This window comes from Gopherus flavomarginatus, chromosome 24 (assembly GCF_025201925.1).
Source record: "Gopherus flavomarginatus isolate rGopFla2 chromosome 24, rGopFla2.mat.asm, whole genome shotgun sequence".
NCBI lineage: Eukaryota > Metazoa > Chordata > Testudines > Testudinidae > Gopherus > Gopherus flavomarginatus.
In genome coordinates, this window is record NC_066640.1 from 15,347,817 (window position 1) to 15,374,292 (window position 26,476).

At 56.8% G+C, this 26,476-nt stretch overlaps 1 protein-coding gene across 1 annotated transcript in view; it reads left to right on the forward strand.

The window, feature by feature from the left end:
• Positions 1 to 26,476, forward strand: part of PDE4C (phosphodiesterase 4C) — a 98,124-nt gene that overhangs the window by 13,139 nt on the left and 58,509 nt on the right. The window contains exon 3 of the mRNA XM_050934289.1: positions 13,324 to 13,541. Within this exon, the coding sequence (XP_050790246.1) occupies positions 13,324 to 13,541 (218 nt within the window). The remainder of the gene's footprint in view (positions 1 to 13,323; positions 13,542 to 26,476) is intronic.

Genomic DNA, 26,476 nt, shown 5'->3' on the forward strand with positions numbered 1-26,476 from the left:
AGCTTCCCCAGGACCCCGCTGGGGTGGACTCGCTGTGGGAAGCGCACGGAGGGGCAGAGGATGCTGAATGCTCCAAGGAGAGACCCAGGAGGTGAAGCTATGTGAGCTTCTTGCCCTGAACAAGTCTGCTCCAAGGGAGAGGAGGCTCCCCAAAGTCCTGCCTGGCTTTGTGGGGAGCAGTTCCAGAGCATCGCCCGGGGACTCTGTAACGGGGGGCGGGTTGCTGTGGGGAGTTCGGGGGCAGAGCTGATGTGGGGGCTGGGGGGGTCACAATGAATCGCTGAGCAGGGAGATGAGCACAGTGGGGTTCCGGTGACCCTTTCCGGCTCCGTCTTGTGGTGGGAGCGAGGCCCTGCTCCTGGGGCTGTTTCACTTGCTGAGGCAGGCTGGGATCATGGAGTAGATGTGACACTATTGTCTCTCTACCCCAGGGCCCCCCTGCACCCACACACACCCCCGGTTCTGGTTTTCCATGCCTGCTTCACTTTCCGTGCTCCCGGTCACGGCCTGGGGCATGTGTCAGGGCAGGTGCTTCTCACACTAGCAGGAGACCTTGGCCTGGGACCTGGGGAAAGGGCCAAGGTGCTGCTCCAATACAACACCCCCCGCCACCTGCCTGTCACTTGCCTGGAGCTCAGGGAATGAGCCGGCTGCCCTGCTGAAATGCCGTCATGCCACAGGGCCGGCGCTGCTGCTGCTGGCACAGGTTGGTGCTGGTGGTGGCAGCTTCTCAGGCCTGCAGGAGAAAAAACATCTGCTCAGGGTTGGGACTGAGCAGGGAGCGGGAGGGGGGTTGTTCACCCTTTTTTGCCAGCACACAACATAAATAAACCATCAGCCTCCTCGCACGCTCACACCCACACACCCACACCCCTCACACCCACACCCTTCCCTTGCATTTCCCTCCCCTCACATCTCACACACACTCGCAGTCCCACCCTTCCCTCACGCTTCACACAAGTTGTGGGGGGTGCTCGCTGCCCACCTCTCCTCCTCCCGCCATTGCCTTCCTCTCTCAGTGGGGCTGCTCAGACCAGCGCTAGTTCTGTTCCTCTGCTAGGATTGGAACGAGCCTTTCTGGGCCATTGACCAGAGACATGAGCTGCACATCCAGCTATTGCAAAGGGCCTTTTCCTTCCAGCAGCTGCTGCTCCGACTGGGTCTGGGGAAAGGCTGAACAAAGTCCCGGGGCAGGTGACAGCCCTGGGTGGGCTGGAAGTGAAGGGTTTCCTTCAGCAGCTGTTCCCGGGCCATCCGTCATGGCTGCTGTCTGGCCAGAGAGCCCTGTTGCATCAGTCAGAGATTGCTAATTAATGGCTTTATTTCTCCTAATTATGTTTAAAGGCTTCCCCAGCCCACTAACCATGTTAGGGCAGGGTGCGGGCAGCAGCTGGGAATCCTGTCTCTGCTTTTCAGGCCATCACTCTAAGTGCAGCCGTCCAGAACAAACACTTCCAGTATTTGCCCTGCCCTGTGACTGCAAAGGGTGAGGGCAGGTCGCATTCCTGGCTCCCCGGCCAGCCTGTTATTTATAGCCAGGGCCGGGCCATGGGAGGGGGTCCCTGGGGTAGCACAGTGGGAGCAGGAGCTGGGAGTGGCTGGGGGTGGGGGCGGGGGGCAGTCTTGATGTTAGTGTGCAGAACAGAAAGGGGAACAATACCGAATGGCCAATCTGAGCCAGCCCCGACCCCAGCGCAGGGCTGGGCACCCTCAGCTTCTGCCGGCTTCCCTGGCCACACAGGACAGTCTGCACCCTGCAGGATTAGGCCTGAGATCGGTTCCAGAATCACAGGCACCTCTGGGCTTGGGTGGGGGGAGGACACGGGCACAGCCCCTGTGCATGTGACTAGGTCCTTAACATCTCCCTGCCAGCGTCAGGTCAAGGGTTGGCCTGGGTGCGACTCCCCTATGCACTGGGGATTGCAGCAGGGAGGGAATTTGGACCCTGGCTTTTCATGGCCTTTCATTAAGGACTCTCCCACCGTCACTGGGTGGAGCCAGGGTTGGGCTGCCCCTGCTAGAGTGGCCATGGGTGACTCAAGCCGGCTGCTTGGCCTCGGCATGCAGACTGGCATGCGCTGTCTGTGCGGCGAGGTGTGACTGGGCTCAGGGCTGGAAAGATCGCGTGGCACATGCCCAGATGCTGGTGATGGGATTGCTGGACCCGTCGGCCTGAAAGTGGGCTAATGAGCCTGGAAGCGGCAACTGGCCCAGGGAGGGGAGATGCGGCTGCACCTTTCTGCAGCAGCTTGTGGCATTTCCAGCAGAGTCAGGGCCTGAGCAGAGCCACAACTATGCAGCCAGCCACCCTCGCTCCGCTGGCACCGCAACTGTAAATTAAATGTGAAACTAGCTGTCTGCGTGGAGCAGCGCCCGGCGCAGTGTCTGCTTGGTGCGGAACAGCACCAACAACGACTCGGTGCTCAGGCCCCAAGCCTGCCATGGGAGAGCCGCAGGCAGGGCTGTCCTCTGGGGCATGGCCATGTTGCGGCTTTGTCTGGATATTCCCCACACATGGGAGGGGGCTGACCCACCTTCGTCCAGCTCCTCAGCTGTCCATTTGTCCCAGTGCAAAGAGAATTTAAAACACTTTGCGAGCAAAGTTCCATCCCAGACCCACCCATCTGCAGTGACCTTATATCTGTGCACTCCCTGGGGTCGCTTCTTAAGGGAAGGGTCCAGGCAGGCAGAGTTAAGGGTGTGCAGCATGGGAAGTGTCCCCAGAACTCCCAAGGGGAGTGGGGGGCTCACGGGTCTAACACCCAGGCCAGTAGAGCTAGCAGGCAGCTGACAGCGCCAGGCTGCCACCCAGCAGCAGTTGTAACCACCGGGTGCTCCACTTCCCAGGAGCTGCTGTGGATACAGCCAGGGAAGTTCTGCCTCCAGGATTTGACAGGGAGCAGCTCCAGGGGCCTGACTGGCTCCCTGCCCTATACGAACCCCTCAGCTTCGCCCAGCCTCAGGTTTGCGCCTGCTCTGACTGATGGCCCTGACGGCCTTGGGTGGGATCCTGGCAGTCTAAGGGCAGGAGGAGCCCAGGGCAGCGCTGAGCCTGCAGCCTGAACGCACATGAAGGAAGGTTTGTGTGCGGTTTGCCCCTGGTGTTGTGAAGGGCCGTGGAAGGGGTTCCCCCTCTTCTCTGCTCAGGGCTGGCTGCCCCGCTTGGCTGGCAGCTGCTCAAGGCTCCCAGTGGCCTTGGTTCCCTGACTCAAGAGCAGAGAAGCAGCCTCTGAACTTCATGCTCTAGAAAGCTGCTCCCTTCCAGCCTCACACCGGCTCGCGGCCCTGCGGGAAGCTGTCTCCTGCCACGGTGCGTGCTTTCTGCCTTGCTGCATCTATCACTGCCAGGCTGCCATCAGCTTAATTAGCCACTGAGTTTGTTCTTATACTTCTTTTTGTAGTTAAAGGAATAGTCCCCCAGACATCCATCAATGTGGCAGCAGATGCAGCTTGCTGTAAGCTGGCTGCAGGTTTGTTAAACAGAGTGATTTACTGGCACCAGGACAGTGTCATTGCAATTAGCATTGTAAATAAGAGCTAATTAATGTCAACCTCTTACAAGGGTCCTTTGCAACCTTCAATGTGTGCAAGGCTAGTGCTCCTTCCCAACAACCATCCATCGCAGCTGGGACCCCGCACAAGATCAGATACCCCTTCCCACTTCTCAGCACTGCAGGAGTGGTGAGCCGAGCAGGGCAGGAGGACTTTGCTCTGGCCTTTCTCCCAGGAGGAGCTCCCAGCAGTCCTCACTACCGCCAGCCTGGTACTGCACTCAAAGGAACATTCTGTGTTCAGCCTCATCGAGACAGACAAAGAGAAACTGATCACAAAACTCAGCATTAATAGTAACTTAGGACAAGTGACCATGGCTGGATCACATCTATGATACGCAAGCAGAATAAAGCCTAGACCAGTGATATGCATATCTGGTGATTTAAAAAGGCCAATTTCACAAAGCTGAAAGCAATTATGAGCCAGGTCAGCTGGGAGGAAGAATTTAACCAGAAGAATGTGAATGATAATTAGGACTTGTTTAAGCCACACTACTACAATTGAGAAATAAGACATATTGGTTTGAAAAAAACTGGTTTAGAGGGGAAACAAAGTCAGTTAAGGGGAAATTGATAGTAATGAATATAAATCAAAAACTAGGAAGTGTAGAAAATTGATACGGGAAGCAAAGGGAAATAAGGAGATGTCTAGCACCAGAAGAGTTAAGGACAATAAGAAGGAGTTTAAGTTTATTAGGAACAAAAAGAATGTTGACAATGGTACTGGTTCATTACGAAGTGTAGAATTATCAATAATAACACAGAAAAGGCCAGAAGTGTTCAATAAATATTTCTGTATTTGGAAGAAAAAACAGCTGACGTAGTCATATCCTACAGTAACACTCTTTCCATTTCACTAGCATTTCAGGAGGATGTTAAACAGCAGCTACCAGACTTTTAAAAATCAGCAGGTCCAGGTAACATACATTCATGAGTTTTAAAGGAGCTGACTGAGGAATTCTCTGGACCATTGACGGTGATTTTCTGTAAGTCTTGGTACACTGGGGACATTCCAGAAGACTGCAAGAAAACTAATGTTGTGCCAATGTTTTAAAAGGGCAAACAGGATGACCCAGGTAATTATAGGCTTGTCGGCCTGACATCAACCCTGGGCAAGATAATGGAGCAGCTGATATGGGATGCAGTAAAGAATTAGAGGCGGGTAATCTAATTCATGCAGATCCATGTGGGTTTATGGAAAATGAACGAACTTGCTATCCTTTTGGTTTTTATGAGATTACGAGTTTAGTTGATAAAGGTAATAGTGTTGTGATGGACTTAGACTTCTGACTTGGTAGCACGTGACATTTTGATTAAAAAAACTAGAATGATATAAAATTATCATGGCACACGTTAAATGGCTTAAAAACTGGCAAACTGCTAGGTCTCAAAATGTAATAGTAAATAAGCAAAAATTGTCCATCAGGTGTGGGGTCCCGCAGGAACAGGTTCTTGGCCAGTGCTTTTTGACAGTTTTATTAATGACCTGGAAGAAAACATAAAATAATCACTGATAAGTTTAGCAGATGATCCAAAAACTGGGGACACAGGTGACTGATTCAGAGTGATCTGGATCACTTGGTGCAGGCAAACAATGTGCACTCTATTATGGCTAAATGGAAATGTCTCCATCTAGGACCAGAGTGCCAGCCATACCGACAGGACAGGCGGCTTTATCCTGGGAAGCAGTGAGCAGGGCGACGGATTTGGGGGCTGCTGTAGAAAGATCTTTGAGCATGAGCTCCCCATGCAACACTTTGGCCAAAAGGGTTCATGCAACCCTGGGAGACCCAAAAGGGACTCTTGAGTAGGAGCGGAGAGGTTATGTTAGTTCCGTCCTTGGCACTGCTGTGACCGCTGCTGGAATTCTGAGCCCAGTTCTGGTGCCCACAATTCAGGAAGGATGTTGATAAATTGGGGAGGCTCAGAGAAGAGCCACAAGAACGATTAAAGGATTAGAAAACCTGCCTTAGAGTGATGGATTTAGAGCGCTCAAGCTACGTAGCCTGACAGAGGGCAGGTTATGGGGTGACTGGCTCCGCGTCTATAGGTCTCTGGCCAGGGAATGAATGTTTCATGCTGGGCTCTCCACGCTAGCAGAGATGGGTCTAACACGAACCACTGGCTGGAAGTGGAAGTGTCACGGAGTCACCGGGCGATGCTCTGGAACTGCACCCCACCAAGCCAGTCAGGACTTTGGGGAGCCTCCTCTCCCTTGGAGCAGACTTGTTCAGGGCAAGAAGCTCACATGTCTTCACCTCCTGGGTCTCTCCTTGGAGCATTCAGCATCCTCTGCCCCTCCGTGCGCTTCCCACAGCGAGTCCACCCCAGTGGGGTCCTGGGGAAGCCACCGGGTCCTGCACCCCACTTTGCAGTCAGACGTGACTCTCAGCCAGCCAGTAACACAGAGGTTTATTCGATGACAGGAACAGGGTCTAAAACAGAGCTTGTAGATACAGCGAACCGGACCCCTCGGCCGGGTCCATTCTGGGGGGCAGTGAGCCAGACCCCCAGGTCTGCCCTCCACCTTTGACCCCAGCCAGCTCCAGACTAACAACCCCTCCCAGCCCCTCCTCTCTGCTCAGCCCCTTTCCCGGGCCAGGAGGTCACCTGATCCCTTTGTCTCCAACACCTTCAGCTGGCACCTTTGCAGAGGAGGGGCCCAGGCCATCAGTTGCTAGGAGACAGAGTGTCAGGCATTTAGGTGCACTGGCCCTTTGCTCTGCCAGATACTTAAGAACTGCCATGGGGACACTGAGGCACCAACACAGTATTCAGAACAAACATTAAGAACATTCCCCGTTCGTCACATCTCTCCCCCCTTCGAGACCGAACTGAGCGAGGTCACTCCAGCCAGTGACCTGGGGAAGTTCGAACCCACCAAGGTTCCCATGGATGCCCCAGCATCTCTCCCATTCCTTGGTGTGAGTTACACCAGGACAGTCCAGTCTCACGCCCTCCCTTAGGTCGGGTGTGCTTGATGGCACTTGCAGGCCGCAGGTGGGAAGGTTTATGCAGCCCACACCCTTTGCCACCCCAATACCCCTGGGGTTCAAGCTGGGATTGGGTCTTTCCCCAGCCCTCCGGTCTGTGATTCGGGCTCCTTTGGTTAAGAGCCCCCATCTTGGCCTTTGCCAGCTCTGGGCTTGGGCAGCCGCTTCCCACTTTGTGGCCCAGACACAACACCTCTGCCGTCCCCCCTTGCACTTTCCAGCTTTTAACGTCAGTCCCACCTTCTTGAGGCAGCCCAGCCCCCTCTTCACCTGGGACACCTGTTCCTCCCAGGTCTGGCTAAAGGTGCACATGTTATCAGTGTCTGCCAGGGCCAAGTTCTCCATCGCCCTCTGCTTGTCTAGAATCTCCCCAGGCCTAGGCATGGGGTCGGCACCAGACACTGTGATGGCTTTAAGCTTTTGATAGCCCCCATATAACCAGATCTTCCTGTCTCCCTTGGGGATCAGCCCCATGGGTGAGGCCCATGGGCTGTAAAACAGCTGGATCCCATCTAAAGCCAGAATGTTCCTGACCTCTTGCTCCAGGATCTGGGTTGCTTTCCCAATGACTCTGAATGTGGAACACCTGATGGGGAGATTGGCTCCCACCTCAGGGAAGAGATCCCCCCGGGGGTCTTCCCCTTTCTCCATCCAATCCTCCCTCTTCAGGTTCAGGGGTCCCCTCACTCTCCTTCCATCCAGCAGCTCGAACGGGAAGAACCCTGTGGATTCTTGGGGCACCACCAGCTGCCTCCCGATTACCCCCAGTTCTACTTCCCCTTGGGGAGCTCATTCCCGGTACAGGAATCCCTTCTCCTGCAGGACTCTGTCCCTGAAGCCTTCCCCAAGGGGGTTTGCAGCGCTGTGGCCAGCAAGTTCCCTTAGCTTCTCCAAGGAGGGATCCCTCTGCAGCTCGGTCTGGGATTCAGCAGCTGGGCCAGGGAGTGGGACCTGCTCCCTCTCGCTGGCTGGGCCTGGAGTCACAGCCCCCCTGAGCCCTGTTCCTGGTAGCTCCCTCCCTGCTGTGCAATCACTTCCCAGCAGCACATCTGGACCAGGCAAACCTGTTTGGCAGCTGCCCTGCCCTGCCCTGCCCTGCCCTGCCTGGGTGTTCCCACACTCAGCTGGGGTCTCAGCTCCCCCCGTGATCAGCACTGCCCTTGCAATCCCAGTGGGGGCAGGCAGCGAGCTCTTTGCTCTGGTCACAGCATCAGAGCCAGCGTGAGCCCCCTCTCCGGTGTGCAGGGGGGCAGGGAGCATCTCTCCCTCCCACTCAGCCCCAGGGGGCTGGTTATAGGTAGGCAGGTATCCTGAGCCCAGCAGCCCCTCCCCCCTGCCAGCCAGGTCATTTGCATTTTCACTGATCATTTCAATCCTAGCCAATTGGTTCCCTGGATTTGAATTCAAACCCTCGGCCGTTACAGGAGTGGGGCCTGGATCCTGTCCCATGGGGAGACAGTCACCCCCCAACAGGGCCTCCCAGCCGGTATCCTGGAGAACCCCAACTGCCAGCCAGCCCGACCCCTCCTGGGTCTGCACAGGGATCTGGGCCATAGGCAGGGCGAGGGGCTTCACCCCAGGGAACTTCACCCAGGTCCCACAGTCCCTCAGCATCTGGGGCTGCACCACCACAGTTCTCTCTGTCCCAGGGTCTCGCCCCCGCAGGCGTGTTTCCCCACTAACCCCAGGGCAGCCCCCTATGTCTCTCTGATCCACCATCACCAGTCCACGCTGCTGCTGCTTCTCATGCAGCTGTTCCTTGGGCTCTTGCTTTCTCTCACGGTCCTCTTGCTCTCTCGGGCTCTGCTCCCATCCCATCCGTCTCCAATCTCCTGATAGGGAACCCAGTCGTGAAGAACCTCGTCTGATTGGGGACCAGACTCCCGGGGATGCCTGGCTGATGCTCCAGCTGCTCTCAGATCCTCTTGTAGCCACATCTGGGCCAGGAATCTGCTCCTCAGAGCGGTCCTTCTCCAACTGCACGATTAACTGTGCCTTGGTGAATTTCCCCATGCGTAACCCTCTCTTTGTGCACAGGATCACAATGTCCTTCTCAAGGAGATGGTGATAGGCCATCACCTCACCGTTCCCAAGTGGCTCTGGACTCACAGGCCTGTGTGCTCTTGGCTCCCCCATGGTTTCCAGGAAGAACCCCTGGTGTGCCAGCCCTTCTCATGATCACCACCTCTTTGCCAGGGTCGAGCGGCAAGCTCCTCAGCCCCTGAGACTGCTCGCTGCAATGCTCAGGGTGACCCCGTTCCTCCATCAGTCCTTCTCGCTGGTCACACACTCCCAGAGGTTAACTGCCCCCTGAAACCGTCCCACTCTGAGCCTTCAGCACGCCTGGTCCTCATTATCCCTCCTTTGTTTTACTGCTCCCCAGTCACTTACTGCAAGCAGCGCCATTCACAGGGTGCAGTACATCCCACCGCTGCCACCAGTTGTCACGGAGTCACCGGGCGATGCTCTGGAACTGCACCCCACCAAGCCAGTCAGGACTTTGGGGAGCCTCCTCTCCCTTGGAGCAGACTTGTTCAGGGCAAGAAGCTCACATGTCTTCACCTCCTGGGTCTCTCCTTGGAGCATTCAGCATCCTCTGCCCCTCCGTGCGCTTCCCACAGCGAGTCCACCCCAGTGGGGTCCTGGGGAAGCCACCGGGTCCTGCACCCCACTTTGCAGTCAGACGTGACTCTCAGCCAGCCAGTAACACAGAGGTTTATTCGATGACAGGAACAGGGTCTAAAACAGAGCTTGTAGATACAGCGAACCGGACCCCTCGGCCGGGTCCATTCTGGGGGGCAGTGAGCCAGACCCCCAGGTCTGCCCTCCACCTTTGACCCCAGCCAGCTCCAGACTAACAACCCCTCCCAGCCCCTCCTCTCTGCTCAGCCCCTTTCCCGGGCCAGGAGGTCACCTGATCCCTTTGTCTCCAACACCTTCAGCTGGCACCTTTGCAGAGGAGGGGCCCAGGCCATCAGTTGCTAGGAGACAGAGTGTCAGGCATTTAGGTGCACTGGCCCTTTGCTCTGCCAGATACTTAAGAACTGCCATGGGGACACTGAGGCACCAACACAGTATTCAGAACAAACATTAAGAACATTCCCCGTTCGTCACAGGAAGTGAGACAGATTCAGACTGGAAATAAGGTGTGACTTGTGTCACAGAGTGTGGGGGAGTCCAGCCTGGCACCCCTCTTCCTGGGACCCACAGTGACTCTCAGCCAGCCAGTTAAACAGAAGGTTTATTGGACAACAGGGACGCAGGTTACAGCAGAGCTTGGAGGCAGAACCAGGACCCCTCAATCAAGTCCTCCTGGGGTTCAGGAAGCTTAGTCCCCAGTCTGGGATTCCCTGAATTCCAACCCCCAGCCCGAAACCGAAACTGAACTAACTCCCTCCAGCCGGCCCCTTCCTTTTGTCCGGGTTCCTGGGCAAAGGCGCTGACCCCCTCCCACGCTCCCTGGCTCAGGTTACAGGCTTAGGTTCTGTCCCTCACCTAAAGTCACCCCCGGCTCTCCCATCCCCCACCCAGACAGTCCCTACTGCATCACAACTTGTTACCAGTGAGAGTAATTAAGCACTGGAACAACGTACCGCGTGTGGGGCGGATCCTCACTCCAGCACTGACAGTCGAGCTGGGCCATTTCTCCCGGACCTGCCCTAGGAATCGCAGGGGGCTGGTCTCTGGCGAAGGTGCATCAGGACCCCAGGGCACCCTGCAGAGGTGGGGGCCCAAGGGATACCCACGCTGGCAGAGATCCACTGTGGCCAGCAGATGTCACCAGTGCCCTGCACTGCCTGCACCCACGGGCTCAGTCGGGCACTAGAGCGTGGGTGCGCTTCCCAGAGTCTGGCCGAGTCAAAGCTGGGGGGTGGTTAAACTCCACTCCATGCCCAGGAGAGGGCTCCGCCTGCTGCTGCTCCCTCAGGTTGGGGGGGGGGTAAGCCAGCAGGACCCCCCCACGGCTGTTTCCTGCTCCCTGGGGCCCGCTTTCCAGCTTCAAAGGCAGCACTGAGGATAGCCCCCACCCTCACCCCGGGAGCTCCACATGGGGCAGCAGCTGCCTGGCCATGTGGCGCTTTCCCCAGCAGCTGCTGCCCAGGGACAAAAGTGCCTGGAAAATGCTGCTCGCCCCCTCCCCAGCAGGCACCCCTCATATGCATGGCAGAGCCCTGGCTGCCAGGCCAGCTGTGCCACCTTCTCCTAAAACACCCTCACTGCCCCTTGGTGGACCAGAGGCCCTGATGTATTGATTTGGGGATATGTGTGTTTGCCCAGGAGTGAGAACAGGCTCTGGTTAGAGCCACCCCCTGCTTTCCCAGCCCCTGCCCCTGCCCCTGCCCCACTCCCCTCCCTGGGCTCACGCCAGAGCTGACCCACGCACCCCAGCTCCAGTCGCTGGGTCCTGCTGGTGTGCGCTGACAGTCCATGATCAATCCACAGAGCCTTGCCAGCATTCATCGGCAATGCAATTTATATTGAGAGGACTTTTTAATTAGTTGAAGTGATGAGAGAATCTCAAAGAAAGATACTTAATTATCAGCTGCCCAGACCAATCAGCAGGCATCAGTGGGCCTGCGGAGAAGCGGCATCAAGTACATCTGACCAGCTGCTTCACCCCTGCAAGCCAGTGAGCCCTCATCTTCTGGGGGTGGGGGTCTGGAACCTAAGATATACAAGTGCCGAGGGCCAGGCTTGGGTGTGCATGTGTGTGCGCTGTGCACACACGCGTGTGGGGGGATTGTGTGCACACACGTTTGGGGGGTTGTGCACATACTGTACTTTGCAGTGGTGGTGTAGCCATGTCAGTCCCAGGATATTAGACATACAAGATGGGGGAGGGAATATTTTTTATTGGACCAATTGTCACGGAGTCACCGGGCGATGCTCTGGAACTGCTCTCCACCAAGCCAGTCAGGACTTTGGGGAGCCTCCTCTCCCTTGGAGCAGACTGTCTCCAGGGCAAGAAGCTCACATGGCTTCACCTCCTGGGTCTCTCCTTGGAGCATTGAGCATCCTCTGCCCCTCCGTGCGCTTCCCACAGCGAGTCCACCCCAGCGGGGTCCTGGGGAAGCCACAGGGTCCTGCACCCCCACTTCGCAGTCAGACGTGACTCTCAGCCAGCCAGTAACACAGAGGTTTATTCGATGACAGGAACAGGGTCTAAAATAGAGCTTGTAGATACAGCGAACCGGACCCCTCAGCCGGGTCCATTCTGGGGGCCAGTGAGCCAGACCCCCACGTCTGCACTTCACTCCTCGACCCCACCCAGCTCCAGACTAACAACCCCCTCCAGCCCCTCCTCTCTGCTCAGCTCCTTTCCCGGGCCAGGAGGTCACCTGATCTCTTTGTCTCCAACACCTTCAGCTGGCACCTTTGCAGAGGAGGGGCCCAGGCCATCCGTTGCTAGGAGACAGAGTGCCAGGCATTTAGGTGCACTGGCCCTTTGCTCTGCCAGATACTTAAGAACTGCCATGGGGACACTGAGGCACCAACACAGTACTCAGAGAAAACATTAAGAACATTGCCAGTTCATCACACCAATGTCTGTGGGTCAGAGAATCTTTCACACCCCACAGAGCTCTTCTCTGGGGCTGGAGACCTGGCGCTTGTCTCGCTCACCCCAGAAGTGAGTCCCAGACAGTATATTCCCTCACGTCCCTTGTCGCTCTCTGTGAACTGAACTACCACTCACGCAGAGAACAGCGCTGAGCTGATCAATGCCCTGGCAGCAGCATCTCCTGCCCTGCCTCTCCCCTCAGCTGTGCGGGATGGGTCCGGGGCCACCACGCCTGCTGTCCTGCCCCAGGAGCCATGCACTGCCATGATGCACCTGGGCATGCCTGGAGCCTGAGACTCAGCTGCCCCACCTCAGCCTGCACCCCTGGGACTGCGCCAGGACTTGGGGTGAGTCCCATCCAGAGCGTGGGAGTCCAGCCCAGCAGAAGGTTGGGGAATCCGGACCAGGAGCCATGGTGCATTGTGCCATCTGTCACAGAGTCCCTGGGCAATGCTCTGGAACTGCTCCCCACAAAGCCAGGCAGGACTTTGGGGAGCCTCTTCTCCCTCAGAGCAGACTGTCTCCAGGGCAAGAAGCTCACACAGCTTCACCTCCTGGGTCTCTCCTTGGAGCATTCAGCATCCTCTGCCCCTCCGTGCGCTTCCCACAGTGAGTCCGCCCAGGTGGGGTCCTGGGGAAGCCAGAGAGTCCTGCCCCGACACTTTGCAGTCAGACGTGACTCTCAGCCAGCCAGTAAAACAGAGGTTTATTCGATGACAGGAACAGGGTCTAAAACAGAGCTTGTAGATACAGCGAACAGGACCCCTCGGCCGGGTCCATTCTGGGGGGCAGTGAGCCAGACCCCCACATCTGCACTTCACTCCTTGTCCCCACCAGCTCCAGACTAACAATCCCCTCCAGCCTCTTCTCTCTGCTCAGCTCCTTTCCCAGGCCAGGAGGTCACTGATCTCTTTGTCTCCAGCACCTTCAGCTGGCACCTTTGCAGAGGAGTGGCCCAGGCCATCAGTTGCTAGGAGACAGAGTGCCAGGCATTTAGATGCACTGGCCCTTTGCTCTGTAGCAATCAAACACCCTTATTCCACCACCTAGATACTTAAGAACTGCACAGGGACACTGAGGCACCAACACAGTATTCAGAGAAAACGTTAAGAACATTCCCAGTTCGCCACACCATCAAGCCTCGCTCCTGATGCCGGAGCGCTGCCTAAGAGCTCCCGTCACTCGCTGCAAAGCTAACAAGCCTCATTCCTTTCCACAGCGATCCAGAGATTCCCCGGACCTCGGCAGCTGCAGCGCAGCACCCCATATGAATGCCATCAAGCGGCGTTTCTCGGGGACCCCGCTGCTGCCGCCTCTGGCTTGCCGCCATGTGGCGCTCAGCGAGGCCGGTAGGGCCCCAGAGCCAGAGGTCCCCAGGGTCGTGTTCACCATCGAGGAGAGCAGGCCGAGCAGTGGCAAGGAGCCTGGCTTCTTACGGTAAGGCGGGCGCTTGGTGGGCCCCATGCACCTCGAGGTCTCCCGTCAGGGCTGGGGATAGCCTGGCCTTCCCTCCTGATGGGATGAGCTGGGGAGCTCTCTGCACTGTCTGAGGGGCTCCTGGTGGGGGGCTGCATCCTGTGCAGCAGAACCTGGATCCCGCGCTGCTGGCCCTATCTGCTGAAAGGCCCATGGAGGTGGAGAGGCCCTTCAGGGCTCCAGCTCCCCCATTGCCATCTGCTCCATGAGGGGACTTGGGGAGACTTATGGGAGGCATAGAGCCAGCAGGATTTAGGCCTGGACCCCAGTACCAAGCACGGTTAGTGACGCTGCTTCAGGGAACACGGTGAATGTACCTGGAGCTCTGCAGACACGCGAGATGGAACGTGCCCGGAGGAGGGGTGGGGCAGGACAGGGTGTCAGCTCCTGGGGAGGCTGGGGTGTGTGCAGCAGGGAACATTGTGAACTGGGGTTTCTGCCGGAGAGAGCCACAGGGAGGGGAAATGGCTGCAAAATGCGGACGGACCTCAAGGCTTCCTGCAGTTTGTGTGGGCAGCTGCTGCAGAGGCGAGTGTGGGGAACAGCAGGCTGGGCTGGTTCTCATGGTTTTCATTCAGTGCCATTGTTCAGGAAACGGTTCTGGTGGCCCAGCTGCTTCCCTCTGTCTCAGGAGTGTAGAGTTCCTGACAGCACCTGAAGTAAATCCAGAGCCAGCCTGTGGATTTTACAGCATGTTAAAATATTGCTGTTAAACCAAAAATCTTGGTCTTGAGGCTAAACTTCCCCAAGGAGCCCCTGCAGGATGCTAGGAACTTACCCAACTGGACGTACTGAGCAAACTGCCTGCCAGGGCAGAGCTGCCACTCCCAGAGCAGCTCATGGTGATGCCCACAGCCTGCCCCCGGCCCCCCGTTACGGTGCAATCACCATGCCTGGGGGCCCTAATGCTTCAACAGAGCCCTTCTCCTGCCCTCGGGCCAGCAGCCCTTCCATCTTCTGCTGCTCGTTAGCAGCCTGGCACCCATCCCAGGCAGCGCTCCCGGCTCGTTACTGGCTAACCTACTTGATATTCATTCCCCACAGATGCGTTCCCAAAAATCTATTGCCTTGCTTTGATTCAGCTCTCAGTGATAGCCCGGCACATATTTCATGCTTAGTTTTCAAACTTGGCCAGGAAACAGAGCAGATGCACCGGGGAGTGGGGTGGGAGGGGATCCCGCATTTGAAGCACTCTTCCCCTCCTGCCTGTGGTCCCCCTGGCACAGCTCCCTGCCCACACCGCCTCCCCCAGTGCCACATTCTGGGGATTGGTCCTGCTTTGAGCAGGGGGTTGGACTAGATGACCTCCTGAGGTCCCTTCCAACCCTAATAGTCTATGATTCTATGATTCTTAATTTCCTTGCCAGGAATATTGATTGCGATTGATCCACCACAGCAGATTGTCTCTGGCTGCTTCTCTGTGCTGGAGCCCGGCGCCTTGCCTGCCTCATACACGTTTCAGGGTGGTGGTGTTGGGTTTTAATTTCTTTTTGTGGCCAGTAAAACAAGTGGCAGCAGCCCTGCATCACCTTCCCTGCCCTGCAGCATGGCCTTGGTGCCGAGATCGGACTGGTGCTGCTTTTCATGGGGCTGATGGGAAACGACTGGGCCCCCAGGGATGCTTTTCACAGAACAGAGCTCGGGGCCATGTTATGCTGCTGGTGACCTGCTCTCCCCGGAGGGGACCCAGCTGGGAAAGAGTGGGCTTGGGGCAGTTCTGCCCCTCTTGGTCGAGGCTGCTTTGTTTGTGGTTTTTGGCTTCACTCCCCTGTTTTGCACCAAGGCCTTATGGCACCATCTCCTGCCCCTCCGCTGGCAAACCGCGAGTGCCACTTGGCTGGGCCAGGGAGACGAATATGGGATGAAATCCTGGCTCCACTGAAGTTGGTGACAGAACCCCCATCAACTGCAGGGAGGCCGGGCTCCCACCCTCGCTGCATAAAGCAAATGCGTTCAGTGCCCATGCGGCTGTGCACCCTGCACCCCCCTCCTCTGCTGCTGAAGGACCAGGTGGCTGCTTTGTTTCAGACGGAGCAGGTGCCCGTGCTGCCCGCAGAGGCCTTCACCATGCATGATTGAGTTCCTCTTGGCAGGGGGCTTCACCTCCTGGTCCAGACAGCGGTTGCTGTCACATGAAAGTCCAGTGTGAGGGGAGGTAGATACTTGGCACCATGCGCTCCTCTCTGTCTGTTCTCTGCATGGCCCCACTCTGCTTTGCGCTCTGCCAGGCACGTTCCCGTGCCTAGGACAAACAATGAGCAATGACCTCAGCTGCTCAGAGAGCCTGGTGCCTCTGCCTTTGCCGGCTGGCAATGAACTGGGTCTGGCCACTGTGCTTGTGTTTTAATGGGAGCCCAGAGCTCTAGGCTGTGTCCAGCCAGGCCAAACACAGAGACGCACCAGCCCATGCGTGGTACTGAGGCCTGGCTCCCAACAGGACTAGGTACAGATTGCTTTGGGGGAACATGTAAGAATCTGGTGCTGGCCCATCAGAGGCATGCGGCTGTTCAGATGCAGTGCGGGAATCCCTGTAGGGCCCAATCCTGAACTCTGCCCATTGGCCACACTTGGCTTCCGCCCAGGGTCCTGCCATTGTTCCATGTGCCCCTCCGTTGGAGAGGAGAGAAATCCCGGAGTCCTGCAGCCGTTTGGCCCCCAGCATGAGCTCAGCCTGCTCCTCCAGGCAGCACAGCACCGCACGTTGGTCCGGGAGGAACAATGATCAGGACAAAGACACAGGCAGAGGCACTCCCGTGACAGAAAATCATTTCCTTTCCAAATCACTCCTTGGTTATAACAGCAGTTTCCCAAGACAGGTTTTAGAATGGGGCTGTGGGGAAAGGCTCCCAAAGCCACCACTAATGCTGGTGTGCGTCTGGCGGCTGCTGGGGATGGTGAATAAACAAACAGGATAATTAAGAGGACTAAGCCAGAGCCAGCTGAGCCCCAGAATGGGGATCTCTGCTATTCACAATGGTGCTAGACATGGGCACGGATGGGGAAAGCTTTCCACTCGCTCGCTGTCTGACTCAAACTTCTCAGACGTCTGACGTTACCGGGCCTGCCATCTGCCAGCCTGTGGGACGTGTTGGTAAGGGGTGTGGCAGTGACTGCTTGAAGCCCAGTGGCATGATCCCAGTGCCGGCCCCACACAGGTGTTTGCCGCTGTGCTGGATGTTGTGAATGAAATCCCAAAGACCGTGTGTCGCAGCTGCTTGGGCTGAGACAAGCTATGTGTCGCTGTGTGTCATTGGTAATGCCCTGCTCTCAACCGGGATTGGGGTTTCCACCAGGTGGTAACATGCTAGTTGTGTGTATCCCACAGCACCAACCATGCTTGCAATCACCACAGCAGGTTGGTCCCAGAGACTGGGGGGGAGGGGTGACTTTGAGCAGGAAGAGGGGTTAATTTTGGAATAACTTGTCCAATAGGGATGTCTCCCCCCTCACCTAATCCCTTAATGGCTGCTTCCATCCCAACGCAGAAGAGTTCACACCCACCAATGTGTGTTTGTCCTGTCTCATCTAAATACGGGTGTTCTTCGCCATATGAGCGGCTAAACCTTTGCTACCTGCAGCATCAAGTAGTGACTGCTGCCATGTGCAGAGTACTGGTACTGCAGGATGCTGAGTGCAGAGTATTGATACTGCGGGTTGTAGAGTATTGGTGATGAAAGGTGCTGCTGCATACAGAGTACTGGTACTGCAGGCTGCAGGGTGTTGCTGGGTGCAGAGTACTGGTACTGCGGGGTGCAGAGTGTTGCTGGATGCAGAGTACTGGTACTGTAGGGTGCAGGGTGTTGCTGGGTGCAGAGTATTGGTACAGTGGGATGCAGAGTGTTGCTGGGTGCAGAGTACTGGTACTGCAGGATGCTGAGTGCAGAGTATTGATACTGTAGGTTGTAGAGTATTGGTGATGAAAGGTGCTGCTGCATACAGAGTACTGGTACTGTGGGGCACAGAGTGCTATGGGGTGCAGAGTACTGGTACTGTGGGGTGCAGGGTGCTGCTTGGTACAAGAGCACTGGTACTGTGGGGTGCTTCTGGGTGCAGAGTACTGGTACTGTGGGGTGCAGAGTACTGTGGGGTGCAGGGTGTTGCTGAGTACAGAGTACTGGTACTGTGGGTGCTGTGGGGTGCAGAGTACTGGTACTGCAGGGTGCTGGGTGTTGCTGGATGCAGAGTACTGGTACAGTAGGGTACAAGGTGTTGCTGGGTGCAGAGTAGCGGTATTGCAGGGTGTTGATGTATGCAGAGTACTCGTACTGCAGGCTGCAGGGTGTTGCTGGGTGCAGAGTACTGGTACTGTGGGGTGCAGGTGTTGCTGGGTGCAGAGTACTGGTACTGCGGGATGCAGGGTGTTGCTGGGTGCAGAGTACTGGTACTGCAGGATGCTGAGTGCAGAGTATTGATACTGCGGGTTGTAGAGTATTGGTGATGAAAGGTGCTGCTGCATACAGAGTACTGGTACTGCAGGCTGCAGGGTGTTGCTGGGTGCAGAGTACTGGTACTGCGGGATGCAGGGTGTTGCTGGGTGCAGAGTACTGGTACTGCGGGGTGCAGAGTGTTGCTGGATGCAGAGTACTGGTACTGTAGGGTGCAGGGTGTTGCTGGGTGCAGAGTATTGGTACAGTGGGATGCAGGGTGTTGCTGGGTGCAGAGTACTGGTACTGCAGGATGCTGAGTGCAGAGTATTGATACTGCGGGTTGTAGAGTATTGGTAATGAAAGGTGCTGCTGCATACAGAGTACTGGTACTGCAGGCTGCAGGGTGTTGCTGGGTGCAGAGTACTGGTGCTGCGGGATGCAGGGTGTTGCTGGGTGCAGAGTACTGGTGCTGCGGGGTGCAGGGTGTTGCTGGATGCAGAGTACTGGTACTGTAGGGTGCAGGGTGTTGCTGGGTGCAGAGTATTGGTACAGTGGGATGCAGAGTGTTGCTGGGTGCAGAGTACTGGTACTGCAGGATGCTGAGTGCAGAGTATTGATACTGTAGGTTGTAGAGTATTGGTGATGAAAGGTGCTGCTGCATACAGAGTACTGGTACTGTGGGGCACAGAGTGCTATGGGGTGCAGAGTACTGGTACTGTGGGGTGCAGGGTGCTGCTTGGTACAAGAGCACTGGTACTGTGGGGTGCTTCTGGGTGCAGAGTACTGGTACTGTGGGGTGCAGAGTACTGTGGGGTGCAAGGTGTTGCTGAGTACAGAGTACTGGTACTGTGGGTGCTGTGGGGTGCAGAGTACTGGTACTGCAGGGTGCTGGGTGTTGCTGGATGCAGAGTACTGGTACAGTAGGGTACAAGGTGTTGCTGGGTGCAGAGTAGCGGTATTGCAGGGTGTTGATGTATGCAGAGTACTCGTACTGCAGGCTGCAGGGTGTTGCTGGGTGCAGAGTACTGGTACTGTGGGGTGCAGGGTGTTGCTGGGTGCAGAGTACTGGTACTGTGGGGTGCAGGATGTTACTGGGTGCAGAGTACTGGTACTGCGGGATGCAGGGTGTTGCTGGGTGCAGAGTACTGGTGCTGCGGGGTGCAGAGTGTTGCTGGATGCAGAGTACTGGTACTGTAGGGTGCAGGGTGTTGCTGGGTGCAGAGTATTGGTACAGTGGGGTGCAGGGTGTTGCTGGATGCAGAGTACTGGTACTGCGGGATGCAGGGTGTTGCTGGGTGCAGAGTACTGGTACTGCAGGGTGCTGTGGAGTCCAGAGTACTGGTACAAGTGGGACTGATGGGAGATTTGAGATAATGAGCAGACAATGGTAAAGCCTTAATCTTTGCAGGGCTCTTTAGTATCGGGCTTTCATTGGCCTACTGCATTCGAAAGCCCTGGGCACGTATTTATAGAGCCCTGGAAATAACACCTCAGCACAATCCTTGCCAATCACTTGTTAGTTTGTAGGGGGATTGCAGTGCTGAGCAGAGTCCCCCGAAGCTGCTGGGCTTTGCTGTGGCCTGTCCTTGTGGGAAGTCTCATGCCAAGAGGGGTGATTGGGCATTCATGCCTTCCCAGCCCTGGTAACCAGAGGGAGGCTGGACCTGGCGGGACCCAGATGAGCTGTGTGGAGCTCAGCATGTGATTCCTGCTGAAGGCAACAGGCCAGGCACCTTTGTCAGTATTTCACTTGAAACACCCACAGCCCAGTGTGGCTCTGCCTGGCTCCCTGAAGGGAGGCTGCTGCAGAGAGGCTGCAGCTCAGCACGGGCACAGTCACATCTCAGCTCGTCCTGAGTGTCTGCGGCTGCAGGGCTCACTGAAGAGCAAAGGACAAGGCTCTTGCTCAAGTCTGGGGCTGGGGGTCTGCCCCCTCCCTGAAGCCTTAACCCATCACCTCAGCCTGTGAGCACCAACGGGACTAAGAGACACATGCAGAGCGCCAGGCTGGCTGGGGAACCCGGGGCGGCAGGGCCCGGGCACTGGCCGAGGGACAGCGAAGGGCGTGCGATGCCTGAGCCTGGCTCTGCTGCTGGCTCTCCAGAGCATGTCCCTGATTCCTTCACGGGAGCCGGGGGGCCTCCTGAATTGAGCCCAGTGCCAGCAGGCCCAGCATGGCTGACGGAGCAGGAGCATGGGCAGTGCAGCCCTGCACCACCCTGTCCCTCCTGCCCATGGGACCAGGCAGAGCACAGGGCACGGGGCACAGCAGCAGGATCTGCTCCTGAGGCCCTGTGATGGAGCAGGGTGGATTTGACCTGGGAATGTTGCAGGGGAGGTAAACTGGGGATGGGGGACTTCCCTTGAAGGAAGCTCCCTGAGCTGTAACCTGAGCCAGGAGGGGGGTTGGGAGAAGTGACACCTTCTGCCTGGGAGACTGAACAAAGGAGAGGAGGAGCTGGGGGGAGGGAGAGAGAGCTGCTGGAGGAAGTCTTGTTTTCAGTCTTGGGCTGGGGTGGTGCAATGCAGGGAACCCCAAGCTGGGGTTTAAGCTCCCTGAACCCCCCAGAAGGACTTATAAACTCATAGACTATAGGACTGGAAGGGACCTCGAGAGGTCATCGAGTCCAGTCCCCTGCCCTCACGGCAGGACCAAATACTGTCTAGACCATCCCTGATAGACATTTATCAAAACCTACTCTTAAATATCTCCACAGATGGAGATTCCACAACCTACCTAGGCAATTTATTCCAGTGTTTAACTACCCTGACAGTTAGGAACTTTTTCCTAACGTCCAACCTAAATCTCCCTTGCCGCAGTTTAAGCCCATTGCTTCTTGTTCTATCCTTGGAGGCTAAGGGCTTGTCTACATCACAAAGTTGCAGCGCTGGTGAGGGGGTTACAGCGCTGCAACTTATGAGGTGTACACATCTGCAGGGCACCACCAGCGCTGCAACTCCCTGTTTGCAGCGCTGGCCGTACTCCCGTTTTGTCTCGGGTGTAGAGGATCCAGCGCTGGTGATCCAGCGCTGGTAATCAAGTATAGACACTTACCAGCGCTTTTCTTGACCTCCGTGGAATAAGCAGGTATCCCAGCATACCTGAGGAAGCCTCTGGTAATCAAGCTGGTCTCCTTCCCCGGCTTGCTCTCGCGTTCCCCGAACCCCGAGCAAGCAGGTCTCCTTCCCTGAGGTTTGCTGGGTGGTTCCGGGAACGCGAGAGCAAACCGCGGCGAAGCTGGTCTCCTTCCCCGGTTTGCTCTCGCGTTCCCCGAACAAGCAGGTCTCCTTCCCTACGGTTTGCAGGGTGGTTCGGGGAACGCGAGAGCAAACCGCGGCGAAGCTGGTCTCCTTTCCCGGTTTGCTCTCTCGTTCCCCGAACCCCCGAGCAAGCAGGTCTCCTTCCCTGCGGTTTGCTGGGTGGTTCGGGGAACGCGAGAGCAAACCGGGAAAGGAGACCAGCTTCACCGCGGTTTGCTCTCGCGTTCCCCGAACAAGCAGGTCTCCTTCCCTGCGGTTTGCAGGGTGGTTCGGGGAACGCGAGAGCAAACCGCGGCGAAGCTGGTCTCCTTTCCCGGTTTGCTCTCGCGTTCCCCAAACCCCCGAGCAAGCAGGTCTCCTTCCCTGCGGTTTGCAGGGTGGTTCGGGGAACGCGAGAGCAAACCACGGCGAAGCTGGTCTCCTTTCCCGGTTTGCTCTCGCGTTCCCCGAACCCCCCTTGAAGCCGCCCAACAGCGCTGCAGTGTGGCCACATCTAACACCACTTGCAGCGCTGGTTGCTGTAAGTGTGGCCATTCTGCAGCGCTGGCCCTATACAGCTGTACTAATACAGCTGTAACAACCAGCGCTGCAAAATTGTAGATGTAGACATACCCTAAGGTGAACAAGTTTTCTCCCTCCTCCTGATGACACCCTTTTAGATACCTGAAAACTGCTATCATGTCCCCTCTCAGTCTTCTCTTTTCCAAACTAAACAAACCCAATTCCTTCAGCCTTCCTTCATAGGTCATATTCTCAAGACCTTTAATCATTCTTGTTGCTCTTCTCTGGACCCTCTCCAATTTCTCCACATCTTTCTTGAAATGCGGTGCCCAGAACTGGACACAATACTCCAGTTGAGGCCTAACCAGCGCAGAGTAAAGCGGAAGAATGACTGCTCGTGTCTTGTTTACAACACATCTGTTAATGCATCCCAGAATCACGTTTGCTTTTTTTGCAACAGTATCACACTGTTGACTCATATTAAGCTTGTGGTCTACTATGACCTCTAGATCTCTTTCTGCCATACTCCTTCCTAGACAGTCTCTTCCCATTCTGTATGTGTGAAACTGATTGTTCCTTCCTAAGTGGAGCACTTTGCATTTATCTTTATTGAACTTCATCCCGTTTACCTCAGACCATTTCTCCAATTTGTCCAGATCATTTTGAATTTTGACCCTGTCCTCCAAAGCAGTTGCAATCCCTCCCAGTTTGGTATCGTCTGCAAACTTAATAAGCGTACTTTCTATGCCAACATCTAAGTCGTTGATGAAGATATTGAACAGAACCGGTCCCAAAACAGACCCCTGTGGAACCCCACTTGTTATACCTTTCCAGCAGGATTGGGAGCCATTAATAACTACTCTCTGAGTACAGTTATCCAGCCAGTTATGCACCCACCCTATAGTAGCCCCATCTAAATTGTACTTTCCTAGTTTATCTATAAGAATGTCATGCGAGACCGTATCAAATGCCTTACTTGATTGAGAGGTTCTGGTTGTACCTACCTGCTCTGCTTGGGGCTGTGTTCCTGGCATCTAATAAACCTTCTATGTTACTGGCTGGCTGAGAGTCACGGTGAATCTCAGGAAGAGGGGTGCAGGGCCCTGACTCCCCCACACTCCGTGACAGGCCCCTCTGCCCAGGCCTGGCCTCTGGCCATAGAAGTTACAGACCCCAGTGGTAGGAATTAATGGTCAGTTTTCAGAATGGAGAGAGGTAAATAGTTGTGTGCCCCAGGGCTGTGACCAGTCCTATTCCACATAGTCATAAATGATCTGGAAAAGGGAGTAAACAATGAGGTGGCAAAATTTGCAGATGATACAAAACTGCTCAAGATAGTTAAGACCCAGGCAGACTGCGAAGAGCTACAAAAGGATCTCTCAAAACTGGGTGACTGGGCAACAAAATAGCAGATGAAATTCAATGTTGATAAATGCAAAGTTATGCACATTGGTGAACATAATCCTAACTATACACATACAGTGATGGGGTCTAAATTAGCTGTTACCACTCAGGAGAGAGATCTTGGAGTCATTGTGGATAGTTCTCTAAAAACATCCACTCAATGTGCAGCGGCAGTCAAAAAAGCAAACAGAGTGTTGGGAATCACCAAGAAAGGAAGAGAGAATAAAACAGAAAATACATGTTGCCTCTGTATAAATCCATGTTACACCCACACCTTGAATACTGTGCACAGTGGGGTCACCCCTTTTCTCAAAAAAGATATATTGGAACTGGAAACGTTCAGAAAAGTGCAACAAAAATGATTAGGGGTTTGGAACAGCTGTATGAGGAGAGATTAATAAGAATGGGACTTGTCAGCTTGGAAAAGAGGCAACTAAAGGGGATATGATTGAGGTCTATAAAATCATGAGTGGCATGGAGAAAGTAAATAAGTAAATGTTATTTACTCCTTCTCATAACACAAGAACAAGGGGCCACCAGATGAAATTAATAGGTAGTAGGTTTAAAACAAACACAAGAAAGTATTTTTTCACACAACAGCACTGTCAACCTCTGGAACTCCCTGCCAGAGGGTGTGGTGAAGGCCAATACTATAACAGGGTTCAAAATGGAGCTAGATACATTCATGGAGGATAGGTCCATCAATGGCTATTAGTCAGGATAGGCAGGGATGGTGTCCCTAGCGTCTGTTTGCAAGAAGCTGGGAATGGGCAACAGGGGATGGATCACTTGGTGATTCCCTGTTCTCTTCATTCCCTTTGGGGCACCTGGCATTGGCCACTTTCACGAGACAGGATACTGGGCTTGATGGACCTTTGGTATGACCCAGTCTGGCCACTCTTATGTTCAGTGCACTCTGACCTGGCCAGCCTTCCCCTGCGTGGGTGTGAGAGCTACTGGGCTGCCTCCCCTCCCCCCTCCCGCTGGGCCCTGCATCTCCCCTCCCCCCCATCCCATCCCGCTGGGCCCTGCATCTCCCATCCCACTGGGCCCTGCATCTCCCCTCCCCCCATCCCATCCCACTGGGCCCTGCATCTCCCATCCCACTGGGCCCTGTATCTCCCCTCCCCCCATCCCATCCCATCCCGCTGGGCCCTGCATCTCCCCTCCCCCCATCCCATCCCGCTGGGCCCTGCATCTCCCATCCCACTGGGCCCTGCATCTCCCATCCCACTGGGCCCTGCATCTCCCCTCCCCCCATCCCATCCCATCCCATCCCATCCCATCCCGCTGGGCCCTGCATCTCCCCTCCCCCCCATCCCATCCCATCCCGCTGGGCCCTGCATCTCCCCTCCCCCCATCCCATCCCGCTGGGCCCTGCATCTCCCCTCCCCCCCATCCTATCCCGCTGGGCCCTGCATCTCCCATCCCACTGGGCCCTGCATCTCCCCTCCCCCCATCCCATCCCATCCCGCTGGGCCCTGCATCTCCCCTCCCCCCATCCCATCCCGCTGGGCCCTGCATCTCCCATTCCACTGGGCCCTGCAGCTCCCCCCCAACCCATCTCCTCTCGCTGGGCCCTTCCCCGCCCTCATCTGCAGCAGGGGGGTGGGGCAGAGGGAACAAAGCCACCTGGAGCACCTACCAGCAGTGTCTGTCCAGCTCCTGGCTGCTGGGCCCACGGGGGGGCGGCGGCTCTGGCAGAGGGAACAAAGCCACCTGGAGCACCTACCAGCAGTGTCTGTCCAGCTCCTGGCTGCTGGGCCCATGGGGGGGCGGCGGCTCTGGCAGAGGGAACAAAGCCACCTGGAGCACCTACCAGCAGTGTCTGTCCAGCTCCTGGCTGCTGGGCCCATGGGGGGGCGGCGGCTCTGGCAGAGGGGTCTGGACTGGGGTTTGGCCCAATGACAAGTGTCACTGTCCCTTCACGGCGGGCGGTGCCTGGCAGCGATGGGGGGGCCCCAGCCTGCCCCGGGAGCAGCCCCCGCCCCTCCAGGGTGGCCGGCTGGGCCCCCGGCCATGGCCCGGCTCCTGCCCCAGGGCGCTTCCAGTGCGGCCCGAGGCCCCGCGGACGGCCGCGCCCAGCGCCTCGGGACCGGCTGCGGGCGAGGCGGGGTTAGCGCTCCCCCCGCACCTGCGCCGAGCTGCGCTCCGCTATATAAGCGCCTGGCGGAGCGCGCCGCAGCAGCTGCGGAGCCCGGCGGCCGGGAACCAGGCGAAGGCACCGGGGCGCAGCCGGGAAAGTTTGCGGCCGGGGGCTCCTAGGAACTTGCGGTGCCGGGGGCGGCTCGGAGCCGCTTCAGCACCCGGCGGGCGGACAGCGCCCCGGGCCGGGCCATGGAGCTGAGCCGGGAGGGGGCCGGCACCGCCAAGCCCCCCAAGCACCTGTGGCGCCAGCCCCGCACCCACATCCGCATCCAGCAGCGCTTCCACTCCGACACCGAGCGGTACCTGCTCCGCCGCGCCCCGGACGGCGCGCCCCGGCCCGGCCTCAGGCAGCCCAGGATGTCCTGGCCCTGCTCCCTGCAGCGCCGGTAAGAGCCGCGCCCCGCCCCGCCCCGCCCCGCGCGGGGGTCCGGGGGGGTCAGGAGCCCCGGGTACTACGGAGTGAAGCGTCTCTGTGTCCGGGGCTCGGCCGCCTTCCCGCTCCCTCCCCGGCTCCGGTACCGCGCCCCAGAGCCGGCCCGGCCTAAGGCACGTGTAACGCCCGGGCCGGGCTGCCTGCGGGCGTTACGGGCTGAGCCGAGCAAAGCTCTCAATAGAGGGGGTGGAAGGGTTTGTACCCGCAGCCTCGGAGAGCCCCTGGCCGGAAATCAGTGCGAGCTGCAGCTTTGTTCTTATCCGAGCTGTGCGCTGAGCCGGTCCAATCTGCCCTCTCCTGGGTCCCTGGGAAAGTCCAGAGCGAGCTGCCTCGCTGGGAAGGGGCCCGGGGAATTCTCCCCCCATTGCCACGGTCAGGGAGTGACTAAGGACGGGGCGGGCTAGGAGGGAACCCGTGTCAGACCGAACACGTGAGGGGCCCTGTAGGCATTAATTCCTCGGCCGCCGCTTTCCAATATTTATTTTGTTTCTGCTGCATGAGTAAGAGCGATGGTGGCTCAGCTGGGGTGGGAATCAAATCCTTCACCTCGGGGGCTGCAGGGCTGGTAAACAGCAGCCGGCGGGTTTGGGTTTGTTTGTTCTGTTTTAGAATCTGTGTATCCAGCAACACAGACACCAGTCTTGTGGTAAATCAGCTAATCCGGCTGATCAGCCTCCTGTGGAGGAGCAAAGGGGTCATAAGTTTTGTCTGTTAGCAACTTCCCCGCCCCCCGTCTGTGCATTGCAGGGGCATCTGCCAAGAAATCCTTTCCCCGGGGGCTG